Source organism: Haliotis asinina, chromosome 12 (assembly GCF_037392515.1).
Source record: "Haliotis asinina isolate JCU_RB_2024 chromosome 12, JCU_Hal_asi_v2, whole genome shotgun sequence".
NCBI lineage: Eukaryota > Metazoa > Mollusca > Gastropoda > Lepetellida > Haliotidae > Haliotis > Haliotis asinina.
The window spans coordinates 51,872,417-51,892,173 of NC_090291.1; the positions used below are offsets into that span (position 1 = coordinate 51,872,417).

Consider the following 19,757-nt stretch of genomic DNA (forward strand, 5'->3'; position numbering starts at 1 on the left):
CAAGGACAACTAGCTCGAGACAATACCATGCAACAACTTCTAAATCTTACCATTTTGCCGTTATATGGCGGCGGTAAATATGTTATGATAAAAACAAACTGTTGCGTAATATCTACACAGAGACCTGCTGTAATGTGCGTCTGTTCCGTGAATTTTGCTTAGTTCACACACATATACTTTCGATAACAGTACTATGACTTTAATAGTGAACAACACGGGCGGATACAGCTTTTTGAGAAAGCGGGGCGTGGTAATTTTTACAAAATTTCAGGGCAAAGGTGGATTGTGCGAATGGGAGGTGCACAAGCCTTTTGAAGTTCATTTCCACTTTTTATTCTCGATGAGATCATATTTTTTCTTTTCGAAAATCGAATATTCAAATATCTATTATCACTTAATAGACATAACATATGTCATTATTTCATGGCTGTCAAGCCATATATGCTCCTGAAAGATTATGAAGTTTGAACATCTGTACGAAAGGCTTGACATCGCCAAATTTATCACTGCGCTTTTGTGGTAAATATATATGAAAGGTATCGCCACGTCAGTGTTAGGAGTTGTACCTCAAATGCCTCAATGTTGTACTTGTCAAATTTTATGGAGTTGATATTTAATGCATAAATAAATAAATAGAAATAAAAGTGCTGATCTATGAAATCGTACTTGTTTTGATGTCGAATCTAATTTGGAATGTGATACGTCTTCACTACAAACGCGCCAGTTTAAATTCCAACAATAATCGGTCCCTGCTCTTCAACCGCGAAGTTACGAAAATCCAACTCAAAATATTTGCAGCTGTAATCGAGAGATACATATGTCGAGATGAGTCGATCGGGGGCTGAAATACGCGCGAGGTAACATAATGAAACTGGAATCGTATTTTATATGTTAGTTGTTTATCCATGATGAAGGATCTCTCAGTTCTACTGAAAATATCAACATGTTCGATCTTGGTGAAGGTTGACAGGTGAAGGGAAGGGTTGTCATTCAAGCTCCGACTTGTTTATCAGCCACTTATTCGCTTCATTGAATCGATTAATCCAATCATAGGGAATTTTAAACACACTTATATCCAGGTTATATGACATAAGACTGGCAGTCAATATGTCCATCAAGTACTTAGGTAATTTTGAGTCTAATGCCTTACTCACCGAACAGCTGACTTATAGAGCTGTCAGTGGGCTATGATTATTATCGAACGCTGAGGGTAAAATCGTCTTGTTACACTGTGTTCAGTTCAGTCGCAATAATGTCGTTTCTCTGTAGAACGAAAAGCTGGAATCATAACAATGAAAGTTAACCTGATTTTACATAATCATTTTATATGTGTTAGATATGGTGCTTCACGGTCAACAAGTTTCGTCCAGATAAAATGCAGCATTTGAACAACGTGAAATCAGTACCCCATAATTGCAGCAATAATAAGAATGGAAAGACTTCCGCCCGACCCCCCCTAGAATATTTCCACCTTCCTTGGTGTAATATTCCAACACTGAAATATGGTTTATTTAATGTATATTTAGAGTGAGGTTTGCATGTCAGTTTGAATTTGGCTTTGGATTGGGGTAGGGGGTACAAGCTGAACTATTACCATAAGAACAATTTATGTTATAGTGAATATTCTGTATTGGTGCTTAGATTATGTCATTTATTTGTCAGTAATGTCACACCGTACATCAAGGGGACTATATATCATACACAATGGAAAAGGAAGTTTATTTCATTTCTTCATGGTTGTATATGCGCCTTGAACTACTGAGAACATGCTGACAGTGTTGGCGGTTGAAGGACAACCTGTCTTACACCATTTCCAATTAACTTGGTCCTTTTTTGTTGATAGAGTACGTGTCTACCTCTCCTTGAATTCTGAATGAACTGAATGTTAACTTGAGCATTTGCCATTTTGCAATGATGGAACCATGTGTAGATCCTTTATATGCAGCCACAAGGTAATTACGAGGGGAAGTCAATATGTTCATAGAACTCGATATAAAACAGAACACAATGGTTGTGATATTGGTTTTATTTTTCAATATAGTCTCCCTGAACCTCGATGCATTTTGCCCATTTGTCTTTGAGACTGTCTATGCCCTTGAAATAGAAGTCTTCAGATTGGTCCCTCAGCCACGCCTCTGTTGTTGCCTTGAGGTCATCATCATTGGCATATCTTGTTCCACGCAAGTGAGATTTCAAATTGCGAAACAGATAGTAGTCGCTGGGGGCCAGATCTGGACTGTATGGGGGATGGTTTAGTTGTTCGAAGCCACATTGTTGAAGAGAAGCTTGTGCAACACGGCTCTTGTGGACTGGTGCATTGTCGTGGAGAAGCATGACTCCAGCTGTCAACTTCCCACGCCTCTTCTCTTTGATGGCCGCTCTCAATCTTTTCAACAAGTCAGCATAGTAAGCCCCTGTGATCGTAGTTTTAGGTGGTTTATAGTCTATGAGAATCACACCCTTTGAATCCCAGAAAACGGTTGCCATGATCTTGCCAGCAGAAGGTTGTGTTTTGAACTTCTTGGGTGCAGGAGAATGCCTGTGCTTCCACTGCATGGATTCTTGTTTGGTTTCGGGATCCCAGTGATGAATCCAGGTTTCATCCCCAGTAACCAGACGAGCATGAAAGTTATCAGGATCAGCGTTGTAGATGTCCAACAGCTCACGACTGGATTCAACTCTCTGGTGACGATCATGTGCATTTAGGTTACGAGGGACCCATCTTGCGGATACCTTGGACATGTGCAGGTGTTCATGGATCACTGTGCAAACACTTCCATGTGAAATGCCACACTCTGAAGCTATCTCGTCCACCTTTATTCTCCGATCGGACATAATTAAGCGTTGGATCCGGGCAATTGTATCTTCTGTAATGTCTTCAGAAGGTCTTCCTGACCGTGGGTCATCTTCCAAGGAGCTGCGACCTCGCTTAAACTCAGCTGACCATTTTGCCACAGTGGAATATTGAGGGGCTTCCTCGCCATACACATTGATCATGCATTTGTGGATTTCGGTTGCATTCGCACCTTCTTTAGTGAGAAACTTGATAACTGCACGAAACTCAGTTTTGGAGGTTTCCATGATTTGTGCATGGTAATCGTCTTTTAAAGGCTCTAACTCTCAAGTAAATGCTCGAGGAAGGTTGGGTATCAGTATACAGAGTCACAGGTGAATCAACTCAATAATAACACCAATGACAACATCACCAAGGATATATCAGCACCCACTTCTATGAACTTATTGACTTCCCCTCGTAAGATCGAACTCAGTCTGCTAAACATCCATCTACTGACTGAAAACAGATTACAGCTGACATACTAGCAACTCTTAATCCATTATCATCACATCAGCTCTCCGGCAAAGTGGCGTATGACCAGTCCGACCCCATATTGCCTACACCTCGTTTCACCTACACCCTTATCAAAACAAACTTACATCTGACTGCTCATCAGGTAAATGCATCAACAAGATTCCATTAATTCCACCCAGCTATATGTATTGTGTGCAAACAGTTTTACATCTTCTTGCTGTTGATGTTACAGTGAAATGCAGTCAAAGTTGATACAGGACCGCATCACGGCCACGGAGAAACACCTCGGACAGCTATGTGACACGCTCTCTTCCTACACCAGAAAGTCGGCACATATCAGAGACAAAGGTACGAAAGCCTTTACATTGGACACTCTCACAGTATTTGAAACCCTTATGTAACACTATTACAGTCCAGATAAACTTGAAGCCATGATAGTAATGCAGTATTATCATAGGATGAAGCAGGCCATAGAACATAAATATTCCATCATCACTGATCATGTATTCATCGGTTGTCCTAACTGTCATATTCTCACATTGCATTTCATTTGTGTAGCTAGCTGTGTCACTATTGTCAAGGCTTAATGTTCATCAGGTCTACTGAAAATAAAGATATCTAATACACCTCAGTTTTCTTAAATGTATTGTCCTTATTTATTGTGAAAAATACAAGTACATAAAATTTTCTGGTTGGTGAATGTATCTTTTTCTGTGTCAATAATTGCCAGATTGGTACCCCTGATATATATAACTTCTCCACAAGCACATCTGACTACCTCTATGTTATGTTCTAACCAACCAGGCTGTGTCTTGACTGGTTTCTGTACTTGGAAAATGGAGATAATAAATAGAGAACATTAAGCTGTGTAGTGACACTTGCGACTTTCATGCATCCTTGCAGGTAGATCAAATATGTGGTCTGTTGAGAATTCGTATAATTTTGTGCTCTGTCTGCACTTTTCTTTTGCTACAATCAAAATTTTCCAAGGTTGGAGAGAAAGGTAACCTGGATTATTTTAGGAAGCTGACCTTCGATTGGTCACAAGAACAAATATCATAGGTATTGTCAGATGCTTACACAGGAATTAATGGTATGAGATAATATCTGATTTTGATGAGACTGTGTACATGCTGACCTTATAATCTGAGATTGCAATTATAGATTTCTACTGATTTTTTCAGGTGACCAAATGGCTAAGGATTTAGTGAATTATGCAGAGTACGAGACAATGAGCCTCACACTTAAGAAAGGATTCACGCATTTTGCAGAAAACCTATCCGCTATACAAGACTACAGGGAGGCCCAGGTAGGTAGACTGATGGAACTCACACTTCAAGTCACTCTGTGATTCCAGGAATTGATTCAATCCATGTGATTATCAGAGACGAGTAACAGTATTGAGCTTACGCTTGATAACTTTTAAGCTACTGTTACATACAGTAAACTACATTTATTTGTAATAACTGTCATATGGCTTCAATATTGTGGCTGTGGCATTAGAGAACAGTCAAAACATTTATTCCAGTAATGCTAATAACAAACTAGTGGATATAACAAAGTGGTCTCAGCTGTGTATTTTAGTAGAAATGGTTATTACGTATATAGTGATAAACCAGGGTTGTATCGAACAAAAAATAGCTGTTAAATGAGTTCATTGTCGCCTGAATATATGTGAATGTGACATTGATCTTGCACTGCCATATTGTATTCTTTTGCTGATATTTATGTTTTATGTGTTCAGAATACATCACAATACAATCTGTTTGTTATTGTTGGCATAGTATATTTCACTGTTATGATATTTCAGGTTAGTCGTCTAGAGAGCAAAGTGGTAGCACCCCTCAGTAACTATGGCTTGATGTGTAAACAGACAAAGGTATGTATTGTTCCAGGTGTAAATTTCTACAGTATTATATACTGCTGGAATATACATTTATGGAATGTATGGTAGGGACGGAAGGCCCAGGTTTGATTCCCCACATGGGTACTGTGTGTGCCCATTTCTGGCATTCCCCGTTGTGATATTGCTGGAATGTTTCTAAAAGCAGCATAAGACCCAATTAACTCACTCACTCTGTCCACTTGCTACAACAAATCATTAATGTGATGTATCAGTGGTCATACCCAAGTGGTACTAAACCTCTTCCATTCACAAGGGACTAGAGAAGATCCATAACAGTAACCCATGCTTGCCACAAAGGGCGACAATGTTTGTCGTAAGAAACAACTAACAGGATCAGGTGGTCAGACTCGCCGACTTGATTAACAGGTCATCGGTTCCCATTTGTGCAGATAGATGCTCATGCTGTTGATCACTGGATTGTCTGGTCCAGAGTCAATTACAGTCAAACTCTGTATATCCAGACATTTTGGTTTCAGTCAAAAATCGTCCAGATAGCGAGATATCCAGTCAACTGGATCAAACAAGCAAAAAGTGAAAAAAAATTTCATGTACATATACATGTATCAATAAATCAACACTCAGTAGTAATAACAGTGAATGTGAATCATTATAACATATAAGTGTACCAATAAGGCATGGAAGGCAGAATGTAGGTTACAAGTTGTCAAGGTTGTCTTGGATGTAATCATGTAGCATGAGAAGCTTCAGGTTATGAAAAACATAAATCATTGACATAAAGTATCAGTTTTGCCAATTGCTTATTCTTTTTTTTATTTTAAATGCCCTGAAAACATATGACATCATGTCAAACTTATGCTGTCTGCAGAAAGTAAACTTCCGGATGGGATCATATGACTTACATCATGTAGCAGGCTATATTTAACTTGCATCACGACAGATAATATCAGTTGATTTAAAAGTGTTATACTGTACAATTACAGTGTAGTTTACCGTAATCCTACTTAACATTTGTTTTTGTTACTGATGAGATGTTCTCACACCCACCAAATCCTAATGAACAACCTGAGTGACAGGTGTCCCTGGGTTTCGATGGCAAATTAATCAATTCACATCAAATGCCTAGCGATAGATTAAGAATGAAATCACATAGTTGTGCGGTAAACGGTAGGGACGTGACACATACACATGCACATGTGCACAGATCTTCCTGTTCGGATAACTTTCAATGGAAATTTGTTGGAATGGTTTGAAAATTCACCCTCCGGGTCCTGAACTGCTGGGTCCAGTTTAGCGAGTACAATTACTGAACATTAGTTTCATTTAACATAAAAATTGTCTGAAAGACAGGGTTTCCAGATATGTGGGGTCTGAGTGAACAGAGTTCGACTGTATTCACAGGCCGCTGAGTGCGGCGTAAAACCATACTCACTCACTCCCATTCACAAGGTCCTCATGACATAGATTGTCACTGTAATATTTTCTGTTTGTGCACAATTCCTAAAGTTGATGTATTTGAGAAAGTATGATAATTCTGCTTTGTCTTGAAGGAAAATCAATGAGCAGAAGTACCTTTCATGATAACATTATTTCTTGATTGTATGTCATGTTATGGTTGATAAATGGTTTCTTAATAATTCTGCAATGATAATCAATGGTTACATCACTTTTCATTTCTTTGAGTGGCACTCTAGAAGCTGGGACAAACAATATTGATTCAATTGAACAAACTTATGAATAACAACTTCTTCTATTTATAAAAGATGTGAAATAAAAGAAGTTGATATTCATATGTTTGTTCAATATCATTCATCATTGTTTAGAATGCACATTCAGAATAGTCATTGATTCTCAGACTGAAATTCAATAGCAACAACAAAAGTATGATGTCTTTGAAATGGTTCATTGTTGAACTGTTCAGTTTTTCGTATATGTAACCATGGTATCCAAGTCAGCCCCACTTCTGCTCCATTTCTCTGTAATAGGCACAAGAACATTTCACTAAAAACACATTGCTGTGTCTACAGAGCATGATGTGTTTTGTTGTGATAGTCTGTGTTGTGTGTACGAGGGTTGGTAAAAAAGTATGTAGTCTCACCAAGAGAATGATGCAAATGAAGCTATTTTTATATTTTATTTTACTGCATATTATCTGTCAACCTCGGGCAAATTGGTTCCATTATGTTCCAGTTTCACGATCTCCATTTTGGTTGACTTTTTATCTTGGTACCCTTAAAAAAACACAAAATCTTGAATAAATGCATCATAAACAAACCAAGCATCGAGCACAAGTAGGAACCAATGACATGTATCAACCAAGTCAGCGAGACTAAACACCCAATCCCATTAGTTGCCTTTTACTACAAGCATCCATTCATTTCAGTGATGCAATGCAAACATTGATTCTTTTTCAGAAGAAGTCCTCCTTGGGGTACATATAAGCATTTTTATGTCCATTAAAAATCCCTACGACAGTTGTAACTGTTTTCATAATAAAATATTTACAAAACAATAAACTCGTTTTTGTCTTGTGAGACCACCCTTATAGGGCCCCTCAGGCCCCCTACAACCAAGAGCAGGTAACTCTGGCCATCTACCTCGCACCTCACTTTTCATGCTGTCGTTCAAGTGAACGGTCGCGTCCATTCAAGTATAGCTTCGAATCCTACAAACCTTAGAGATGAGTGAAAAAGAGTCAGCAACTGTATGTATGGTTCCTTTCCTTTTCGCACGGGCGTTAGTTGGAATTTCATGGCTGAAATTTTCATTCATAAATTGTTGTAACTTTTGCCAGTCAGGTCCTGTCTTCCTGCCATGTGGCTGGCTTCTTTTTTAGTGTCTTTTATCATGGTGTCACACTGTTATATGTACACGCCTGTATATTGCATTTATCCACTTATACAATTTGTTCAGCTGGGTTAAATGTACTTTACTTTGGGTTTAGCAATTTATTATCGCCCGTGCGTTTATATTTTGCTTATAGTGTGTTTAATTGTGTATATTTTCTGTACATCAGTTACCATTAGGTTGGTTCTGGTTGTTACAGTTCCGCCCCTGCACTTCGTGTGGTAATACTCTTCCACCTCAAGCCCCACATCTGATTTGTCTGAGGTGCTTAGCGGAGGAACACCATGATGATCAAGCCTGTGATAAGTACTGGGCTTTTTCGCCACGCACTATCAAGAGCCAGGCGGCCGACTGCATGTTTTATAACAACCTGTTACAGGCGAGGGGAGATATTTGGGCACAGGACCCGCCCTCCAAAAAGGTCAAGGGGAAGGGTAAGAAGAGCTCTAGCTCTTCTTCAGAAGGTCCAGGGAGCAAGCGGGCTCAGTCGGGGGATGTACCCTCCTCTTCTTCTCTCCCCTCTACCTCTAAAATTCCGGCCCCCCACACCACTCACATTATCAGATATTTCATCTCTTTTACAGCAGCAGATGTCGTCTGTCCGGTCCTTGATCACGGACGCGATGTCCAATCTCCGGCAGGAGAAACCTCGGGCCTAGGCTTGGGCACAGGTGCTGTCCCTGGAGGAGTGTCCGATCCGAGCTCAGGCTCCAGTGACGGCCTCCTTGCTGGTTCGGCGAGTTCTGCACCGGGCTCCAGCTTGGATGCAGTTCCGCTTCCCGGCACTGGTCCATTGGGTCTCGTACCGTTGGTCACCGGCAACCTCACTGGTGGTTCCTGAGCACCGGCTTTGCTGCCTGCCTCGGTCCCACTCAGTGCACCGGGGGTCCCTGTTTCGGCAGCCGATCCCATGGGGTCTCGGCACACGGGTTCGTCGGTAACCCATGGGTCGGTTGGTTCAGGCAACTTGGCTCTTCTAGGTCCGTTGTCATTGTCGGCGGGCACCTCGTGCATTCTTTCGGAGGTATCCCTCGGTACGGGGGATTGATCCTCAGAACAACAGTTGGTGATGGATATTCTCACCAGGCAATGTGAAAAAAAAAAATCAGAACTGGTGCCGAATCAGGATCTGGTTTTCTTGGAGGCGAGGTTCGAGACAACCTGAGGGGTGGTTTCTCTGTCCCAAGAAAGCATTATCAAGGTACAGGGCATAGTGTTAAGGTTCCTACAGTCCCCTATTGCCTCGGCACGAACGTGGCTTCAGTTGCTAGGCAACATGGCGGCGACGGTGGACATAGTTTGGTGTGTACATCTGAGAATGTGTCCCATTCAGCAGGCGTGAGCACAACAGTGGTCCCACTCAGAGAGCTACAAGAAGAATCTGGCTATTCCCCAGTGGTTGATACCTCACTTGCGGTGGTGGACAGATACCGGGAATCTATCCAAAGGTTTACCTCTGATGACTCCAGTACCGTCACTCACAGTTGAGACGGATGCCTCCCTCACAGGGTGGGAGGGCGTCCTGGGAGACCTCACAGTGTCGGGACCTCACATGGTCCGAGCACGAGGCGACCTTGCACATCAGTGTGCTAGAGTTGAGAGCTGTGAGGTTGGTGATCGAACGCTTCGTGGATCAGGTTCGAAGCCGAGTGGTTCATCTAGAGATGGACAACCAGACGGCGATGTCCTACATTCTGAAGCAAGGTGTCTCCGTCGCTTCTTCAGGAGGCGTGGCAGTTTCTGCTATGGTGCGATCAGTTCAGCATAGGGGTTAAGTCTGTCTATCTCCCAGGTGTAGACAATGTGCATGCAGATGCGCTATCACGATGTGTTCTAGCTCCCCACGAGTGGTTGCTCGATCAGGAGATATTCGGGATTATCTACCAGTTGTTTAGGTCGTTCCAGGTGGATCCGTTTGCCTCTGGAGTGACGAACCAGATTCCGTTTTTTTGTTCTCGGATTCTGGATCCGAGCGCGATTGTCGCGGACGCCTTCCAGCTGGACTGGACAGTCAGGGTGTTGTGGGCATTTCCACCAATTCCCCTGATTTCCAAAGTTTTGTCTCAGCTTGCCACCCAACCAGCGCAGCTACTAGTGCTTCTCGCACCTCTATGGCCGTCTCAACGCTGGTTTCCGGTAATACTCAGGTCGCTAGGGCAGCCACCTGTACTATTACCACGGCGACCGAACCTACTATCCCAGGACGGCCAGCCTCACCCCAATCCCAGGATTCAGTGGGTGAACAGCCTTACTCCATACGGAGAAACAGCTATTTTGCTGTTATGGCGGTGGCATAGCTGGTTGTCCGGCTAATACACAGACAGTATCCCAATGGATTGTATCGGCAATCTGCATGGCCTATATACATAAGGGCTTATCTCCCCCAGAGGGGTTGAAAGCTCACTCAGTGAGAGCAGTGGCCATGTCAAAAGCATATGCCACTGCTCTGCCCATTGAGGATATCTGCTCAGCGGGTATTTGGAGCCGTCCGAGCACGTTTATCCGGCATTACCAACTGGACAGACACTCACGAGAGCGTGCTCGGTTCGGTCAGTCAGTTCTCCGCAGTGGACAGAGTAGCGCTGCTCAAGCTGATTAAGCTTTGTAGACTATGTCTGTTTGCACTTGGTGGTGGATTGCTATCCATTCCTATTTGCCTGGTCTTGGTATTTGGTGATGGTTTTTTAGTCCCGCCTTCCCTTGGCTTGGTGCCTTACTTTCCTATCCATTTCCCCACTTAGCTTGCTAATGTGGTATGGACAGGTTTTTCAGTTTGGCGAGTTTCCCTTATGCCCACGTCTCCAAACTTTGAATTGGATGGGCGGGGTTTGTTCTTTGGGGTTTCCCAATTTTTAGCCAATGGGCATATATGCTTGACAAGCGGGTCCTCAGCTTTGTCACGCCCCTGAAAAGTGAGGTGCGAGGTAGACGGCCAGAGTTACCTGCTCTTGGCTGTAGGGGGCCTGAGGGCCCCTATAAGGGTGGTCTCACAAGACAAAAACGCGTTTTTTGTTTTGTAAATATTTTATTATGAAAATAGTTACAACAGTCATAGGGATTTTTAATGGACATAAAAATGCTTATATGTACCCCAAGGAGGATTTTCTTCAAAGAATTTGTTACCTCTACAGGTTTGTATAATTTGTGCCAATCAGGAAACAGTATTCCATTGAAGTGAAACCTAATTTTATTTGAGCTCGTGCATATGTGATTCAGAATAAAGTGAATGATTAGCCAATGAAATGTCAAGGAATCACAATATCTGTCTTGCAGAATGAGCTGAAGGCGGCGTTTGCTGCCCGAGACAAAGAACAACAACAGAGGAAGAAGCTGGACAAAGTGAAGCAGAAGAACCCAGGGGATCGCAGACAGATTGTATCCTTGTCTTAACTAACACAAACACAATATTCTACCCTCCATGTTGGCCCTTTGTGAATACCTTTAGAAATCATTATCTCCTTATCTGTTAAGAACTTTTGTCATTATTTCAGGGCAGGTTGGTAAAGTAGCCATGGAGGATGTAAGAATGAACTTGAAAGAAACACGTGTTAACAAGCTGTGTCCACTTACCCTGTACGAGAGTCCATCAGGTGGTATCATTTCAAGGGAAATTGTCAGGGAAATCAGATTTCTGGTTTAGGTTTAACAAATACTGCTTTTGAGTAATGTCCCCTTGATTATATATATTAGCATTATTTTTAGATTTTATGAGATAGCCTTCATACCAAGAACTGGCTGCACACATCTTGTAAATGTATTTTGTTTGACATAGTATATCTTCCTTGACAGAGTCCCAGACACAGGTAAATGTAGTGGTGGCTGTGCAGGTGGGAGTCATGGTCGCCAAGATGAGGGCACCTGCTTGACTGCATCACTGTCACAATGTATCTTTCAGAACTGCAGTAGTTATAGCACCAGTACATGTCCTGGAGATCTGTTGGGTGTAACTCAAGATACAGTTATCAAGAATGTTCACATATTGTACCAATGTTCAGGCCGAGGAACATCATAGCACTGGTCTAGTATTCCAGTCATTCACTCCAGTGAACTTTTCTTATGGCAGACTTGTTGGTGGGGTAGCCAAGTGGTTAAAGCATTCCCTCATCACTCCTCAGATCTGGGTTTGATTCCTCTAATGAGAACTATGTGTGAAGCCCATTTGTTGTGCCAGTTTCACTGATGTTGCAAGAATATTTCTAAAAGCAGCATAAACCATACTGAATCATTCACTAACTTATATTTTTAGAGAATCTAAAACACATGACCAGATCACACACTGTAGGAGAGCTGAATCATTCACTAACATATGACAGGCAATATGTTCAGAGTAGAATCTGATGGGAGAAAACAACACAAGACCAGATTACTAAAAGATAGTGAGTTTCATATAAACAAGATTAATCATCTTGTAAGTGAAATAAATATACCAGTACATTACAAACAATGCATTTGTATATTTTTGTAACTATGGTAACAATCAAATAAGTATCAAAGTATTAATGATTATTTTATCTGTCATTTAGGCAGAAACTAACCTACAGAAGGCCAGCGTGGATGCATCCCGGAGTTCGAAGGCCCTTGAACAACAGATGGATACATTTGAGACCAAGAAGGTGCAGGATTTAAAGGTAGGAATGGAGAAATGTATTGCATTCAAAACTGCAGGCAGTATGTACTGATAATGTAATGTCAGAATAACCTGTCATGTGATTTTGTTGTGCTGTTGCATGTCACACCTGTATGTATTGTCCCATACATGGGCATCCTTTGAAGTAGTGAAGTAGTGAGGTGACAGAAGTCTGCAGAAAACTGACCAAGAGTATCTTACTGGAATTTATTAACAAGAAAAGTGTAATGAAAGATTATAAGGTTATCATTGTGTTTTGTATTATTTCATAAATGTAAAATCTTCATGGAGTTCATTGTAAATGCAAAGCACATTTAGTTCTTCCACATTGACAAACACCCCAGATTTATCGTATAAAACTCTGTTGCTGCAGTTCTAGCCTGAATTGTGTAAGCCAACCCCTCAACCTGATGTTCTGTCAAGTGTTTTTGTAATAGGCTTCTTTCATGAATATTGCAGAAAATACTCTCAGAATTTGTGAGCATTGAGATGATGTTCCATGCTAAGGCCCTTGAGATGTACACGAAGTGTTTTCAAAGTCTGGCAGTCATAGACCCAGAAGACGACCTCGAGGTAAGCAGACGTCATCTGTTGAGATCTGGAGTTACCATGGTTACCTTCAGCAGTTGTCAGCATTAGCTGCCTAATCGGAGTTCTATTTGCGTTACTAAGATTGCTATGCAGGAACCAGGTATGATGCAGTGTAGTGGAAAACAATAAGATCAGCTGCATAATTATAACTTGTGAGTCTAGCATGTGGTGTGAATGGTGCTGGAAGATGGAAAGGTTTTGGGCACATGTCAGTGAAGAGAGAGGTTTCAGGATCCGATCACACATACGAGGTTTTCATGGGTTTCTAAACCTCTCCTGGAGCATACACCACAGCCAAACACATTATGCTTGTTTGGGAGATTCAAATTCCTCATGATTTAAACTTCTTGTCATGTTGAACATTTGTGGAATGTGTTGATTGCCTGGTGACACTTATCAGTTTTATAGAAACATAGAGGGTTTGTTGGAAACATTTAACTGAATAAAGTGTCTTGAATATTGTGATCATTTATGTGATTTCTTGATGGAATTGTTCTGAATGAATGTGTTTAACCTTGTGAAATTGTTTATAATTAAATAATTTTACAGGAATTTAGAAAACAAACCAGGCCATCAAGTGGTTCATCAACTTCCCGTCACAGCCTAGCAAGGTCGGCATCAGATGCCTCACTCAACTCTAGTCGTGCTCCGCCATCAGTGGACGTCACACCCACCAGTCAGCGCCGTCTCCCTAATTCAGCCAAGTCTTCCCCTGCCCATAGCACAACCCAGCGGACACCAACTTCACAGCCAGCTCCCCGAACAGTCACACAGGTCGTGGTAGGTGTATGTCATATGACCTTCACCTTACAGCAGGGGCCCTGAACAGTCACATAGCTTGTATTAAGTCATATATGACCTTGACCTCACAGCAGTTCCCCAAACAGTCACACAGGTTGTAGTAAGTAGGTATGTGTGATATAATCTTCACCTTACAGCAGGCACCCAAACAGTCACAGAGGTTGTGGTGGGTATATGTCATATGACCCTCACCTCATAGCAGATGTCTCCAAACAGTCATGCAGGTTGTTGTAGGTATAAATCTGTCACTGAGTTGATGCCAAATATATCCCACTCATTGCCATCATTTATGGTATTCTAAGTTGCTCTGAGTACAGTTGTACTGACATTTCATATTTAGAATATTTTGGTGAATCCTAAAATACAATTTCAATAAAAACATTAAATTAAGATTTACATTGCATTAAAGTTAGAAAAAAACATATGTATTTCCTGGTTTTGAGACATGAGTTAATTAATTTCCAATCTCATTTCCAAGAGATATTTCAGTTTGGTTCTTAACGTCCCTGTGTTAAAATCAGGCCACCCAGGCATTAGGTGAAATCAAAGTAAATTTTGAATGTTAAAATAATCAGGTGTCTGCATTCTAGAACAGTTTTGCTTTTGTTAGTTCCGAAATGTTTATTTGTACTAATGAAAACCCAAGAAAAACACAATGATCCATCTTGCTTCCTTTTTGGGTGTAGATGCCACAGTGATGCAGTAATGTACAATGGCGGTGGGGTAGTCTAGTGGTTAAAGCATCTGCTCATCACGCTGAGGAGCCAGGTTCGATTGCCCACATGCGTACAAGGTTGTGTTTGGACACAATTCCTAAAGTTCTATGTAATTGAGAAATCGTAACAATTCTGCTTAGTCAGCGTGAAACCATACTTCCCCGCTCACTTACTCACTCATGCTTACTGATAGCTTTTTATGTCAGCATCTTAGATGGAAATGTTTTTCAAACTTGCTTGATTCACATGTCCTTATGCTCCTACTGTCCTGTAATGTATTCACAGCGCAAACCTGACAGTGAAGATGAATACGAAGATGATGACGATGAAGAAGATGACGATGATGACGACGATGATAGTTATGAAGATGAGACAACAGAAGCTGATACTGCAAGAACTAGTGGCTCCAAGAGACGATAATCACTGCTAATACTCCTGACTATCTACGGGTGGGACATGAGATGTCTACATACAACATACACAGCATGTCTAAGGCACTGGTCATTACCTTTAGGGGGTTGGGCCAGTGCAATTTGGGAACAGGGCAGGTGAGGTGGGGGTTTAGGGGAGGAGAAGGTCACAAAGACTGACAGCATTCTGTTTGAACATGAAAATTTATTGCAAAAGTTATGAATGGATGGTAGGAAGAAAAGACAACAGTCCTCAGACTAAGCCTAACCCCACTGGCCCAGTAATAAATGACCAGTTCTTAATTCTAAACAGTCCAGATATACTTACAAGATAGTACTTTATATATCTAAGCAAGTTGAAGTTCATGTAGTTTTCCTGTATTCATGATCTATTGTGACAAATAGTTCCTGTCATTGTTTTAAGGGATAAAAGAGGTGGTCCAGTGGACAGTCCAAGTTATATATTGTGTACCCAGGCTTTATTGTTCATGGAGGTCCAGATCCAGAAGATCCACTAAGGACTTGATACTGGCATTGTTAACTATGTCCCTCATTCATCGATATTACTTCATTTGTCAGTATATAGAATGAATTTGTAACAGACAGGTCTAAGGTTGTTTGTATGTGTTTTGACCCCCTATACCATACATCTCTTTGGTGCACAGCAAGCTGTGCATTCCTTATCTTGCTTACACAATAATCAACCTGAATACATGCTTGTTTATCAGACAAGAGTGGCATTATACATGTGATAGAAATTTACAATGAACATGAATTGTTTTAGAATGGGAATTGTACATTTTTCCTGTATAGATGAAAATATCTAACCATTTGTCCCTTGAATTCCCCTAGATACACCCAGGATATTATGTCACATCCGTCCACGCCTTTATTGCCTGTGATATACTGGTCACACAAGAGTGCCAATCTGTTGTGTATTGTAAATAACATATACACCGTCTCCCCATGTATATAGCATTGTATGATTCAACTTGGAAATACATGATGTGGATTCAGAAGCTAAAATGTCAACGTGGTTTCATTCATCGAGAATATGTGGCCTTAGTATTGACGTGTGATTCATGATGTAAAGCCTGACAACACATTTTGTTTCCCTGTACCAGTGTATGGGTTTAGGGACCAATAGGCATGCAGTGGCCGAGAGCATACTGCTCTAATTGTGTCCATAAAACAACTTTACATTTTATTGATTTTAAATCTCATTGTTTTAGTTTTTTCTGTTACCTCTGTAGTGAACTTATGTATTGTATGAAACCATTTACTGCCATTAGGTGTGTGTCACTTCACAAAAGACCATTTTAAGACCTTTTTAATACCTTCTTATCCATTGTTAAAGCCACAGCACAGTGCTCATTTGCATTTTCAAGGAATATTTGCAATGATAGATCATAGACAGTTGGATGAGACGTTTCAGTTTATCATCATCTTTAGCAATCACTCAGGCCACAATGGCCTCATTCAACAATCACTAGTATCACAATATCCTCATTCAACAATCACTGTTATCACAAGGGCCTCATTCAACAATCACTATTACCACAATATCCTCATTCAACAATCACTGTTATCACAATGGCCTCACTCAACAATCACTGGGATTTGTCACGCATTAGTTTCCCGACATAATTACAACATGTGAAGTACATCCCTGGTTTTCCCTGGCCATAATGTGGCTTGTACATTGCTGAATGTGGGTGAAAACTTCATCACCCCTTGGAACCTAGATCTGACACCTCACATTATGGCTGCACTGGGTTTTGTTGGTTATGAAATATTTTCCAGAGTATGCTGGGTTTTTTTCACCGTCCGTGTAGTTCATGGTTCTGTTATTTATCTAGGCAATGTTTTGCTGCTTGTTGATTAATCATTGTACCATATCATATCACTTGTACATTAAATACAAACTCAAAGTACTTTTGTGTTTTTATTAAAACTGCCATGAATATAGTCCTCAGTCTGTCTGTCAGCGCCAGTCTCCCTGCTGATGGTGTTTAACATAAATCTTACTCCCATCAGGGACTCCCATAATATCTTACTATGTGGTCTCTGCTCCCAGTGTCTGTATCATCTAAGACCTCGATAGCCAGATGGCATGCAGTGAAACATCTAGAATACTTTGGATCCAACTCCATTTTCAAAGGCTCCATACTTGAGAAATGGCCAGGTCACAGGCACTGCACCACACAATGCAGAGTTTACTTTTGCTGTGCCAGGATCTGGATTTGCCAACAGTAAGATGAAATACAGATGGAAACAGCAGTAACCTGAATGCTGTGACACCTTTCCTTTGGTACATGCCATTATGATGCAGGTAATTTAATTTGATTTGACTGATATTCAGATCATAATATCCACTGGATTGTCTCAACCAAGTCAGCCCGTGAAGACCAGATTTAGAATTGGTCTTCTGTAATCCATGCTTGTTGTAAGAGGTGACTGATGGGATCAGTTGATCAGGCTCCAAACTGCATTGAACAATGATGCTGATTATTGGATCGTCTGGTCCAGACTCAGTTACTTACATACTGATTGTCGTGAGAGTTGTGATCGGGTGGTCAGGTTCACTGACTTGGTTGACAAATGTCATTATATCCCAGATCGATGCTCATGCGATTGATCACTGGACAGTCTTGTCGAGACTTGATTATTTACATACTGCTGCTATACAACTGGATTATTGCCAATTGTGACCAACCAAGTCAACCAGGTATATTATTTGTGTTGATTGTAGACTAGAGTTAGACACAAAGGAAGAAGAAAGAGAACTTTTCGCAGATCTTTACTAGCATTTCTTGCAGTCACGATCATGACCAGTTAGAGATGACATGACATTGTTAACAGTGTACACTGAGATGTCCTCTATAACAAGGGCCATGAACCAGGTCAGCACTACAGAATCTTACACCCCTAGAACCCTAGACACTCCACACAACCCTCTCACTGAAGTGCTGATTCTAGAACTTCTCTGGACAAGAGACCAGTCTAAGATCAAACCCACATTCTCAGAATGAGGCTACTGTTCGCAAGTATATTGACATTTGCTTACTATAGCCATGAGTGAATAGTTACATGCTACCATCAATAGTTTAGATTCACTAGTGTAAACATGGTAAATGTTGCCATTTACTTCAGTCAGATGTTCTGAACTAGACTTTGCCAAATATTCCACACTGTTTAAAGGTAGTCTTTACACATGAACTGATGTATTATTGAAAAACAAATTTGTTCTGTTTAAAAGATTATTGCCATGAGTTCAGTAAATGATGAAACTCAGAGACAATTGGTGAATTCTTAACAAAACTTTACACCAAAAGGCTATTTTCAGCAATATAATGCATGATCCTCATGTAATTCATCTGGATGAGGATTGCACTCACTCAATTTGCAGTTGGTTCCCCAAGGCTAGGGGAGAAATTCATCTTCAAAGTAATTATATATATATATATGCATGACAGATAGTGTGTTTTAAGTGAGTCTAAAATTTGATGAGTAGTATATGTAACTAACATATAAACAACAAAAATTCATCAGTTTGTAATGACACTATGAAATCTGATTAAACAAATGCTGGCACCTTTCCTATCAGCTGTCACTGTGTTCTGTAATCTGATTGGTTGAAAAACATGATCAAATGGTATTAGATTCCCGGAAACTGCGAGACTATTCACTGCGTATTGACCTCGCAAACAATTGTTTTGTTGAGTCATCAACAGTGGTGACATCATTCAAATCATATTGTGACGTAAAGTCGGAATGACGTCACAAATGAGCAACTCCAGACGCTACCATGGGAACCAGCTGAAACGGCCTGCTGATGACACTCCACTGCTGTACCCGTACTCGATGTAAACGAGTGCAGACAGTAAAACCCTTTGGTTTACTTTTGTGTTTACAATGTCGATAAACATCATGTGTTGGCCAATTTCCGGGTGTTATTGAGTATTTGAATCACGGGAATGTTTCATTTGAAACCTCCGTGATTCAAATACTCAATAACACCTGGGAATTGGCCAACACGTGATATTTATCTCCTAAATGAAGCGCAAATGTGTGAAAGTTCAGGGGAGATAATTGAAGTTTCACCAAGCGGACACTTCTAACATGTTAAATATCGGTAATGTGTTGGGTACAAGTAGACATTTCTGGTCCATGTCACCAGCAGCTATACCGCCAGCACCGTTGGCTCTGTTTACATGCATATGTATATTTCACACGATATCAATTACCATTATTTCGTCCATTAATTGTAATTACCCATTTAAATATGAAAGGAAACCTGCAAAATGAAGAAATATGTCTACTCTATCAGCACTTTAAATATAAATATGTGCACCACAACATTAAAACATTTTAAAAGCATATGATGCACAAATAACACAAGACAATGCTGTTTCATTCCTCACACTACTAACGACGTATGCAGGTGTTTGTGGAGACTAACTGTCATCTGAGGTAAGACAGGTACAGTCATCCCTCACAATAACGCTCTTTGCAATACCACAAATTCAGTTAAACTGTGAGATAATCCGTGGCTCTCATTAAAAAAACTGCAATCACACCCCTTCATGAA

At 40.8% G+C, this 19,757-nt stretch overlaps 1 protein-coding gene across 1 annotated transcript; it reads left to right on the forward strand.

The window, feature by feature from the left end:
- The first annotated feature begins 784 nt into the window (after positions 1-784).
- LOC137257946 (CBY1-interacting BAR domain-containing protein 1-like) lies at positions 785-17,100 on the forward strand. The gene is made up of 10 exons (XM_067795461.1): positions 785-857; positions 3,543-3,658; positions 4,495-4,619; positions 5,121-5,189; positions 11,295-11,396; positions 11,819-11,824; positions 12,545-12,649; positions 13,108-13,221; positions 13,789-14,019; positions 15,042-17,100. Exons 1-10 carry the CDS (start codon positions 826-828, stop codon positions 15,174-15,176), a joined length of 1,035 nt encoding a protein of 344 aa, XP_067651562.1. The 5' UTR covers positions 785-825; the 3' UTR covers positions 15,177-17,100.
- Positions 17,101-19,757: the final 2,657 nt, after the last annotated feature.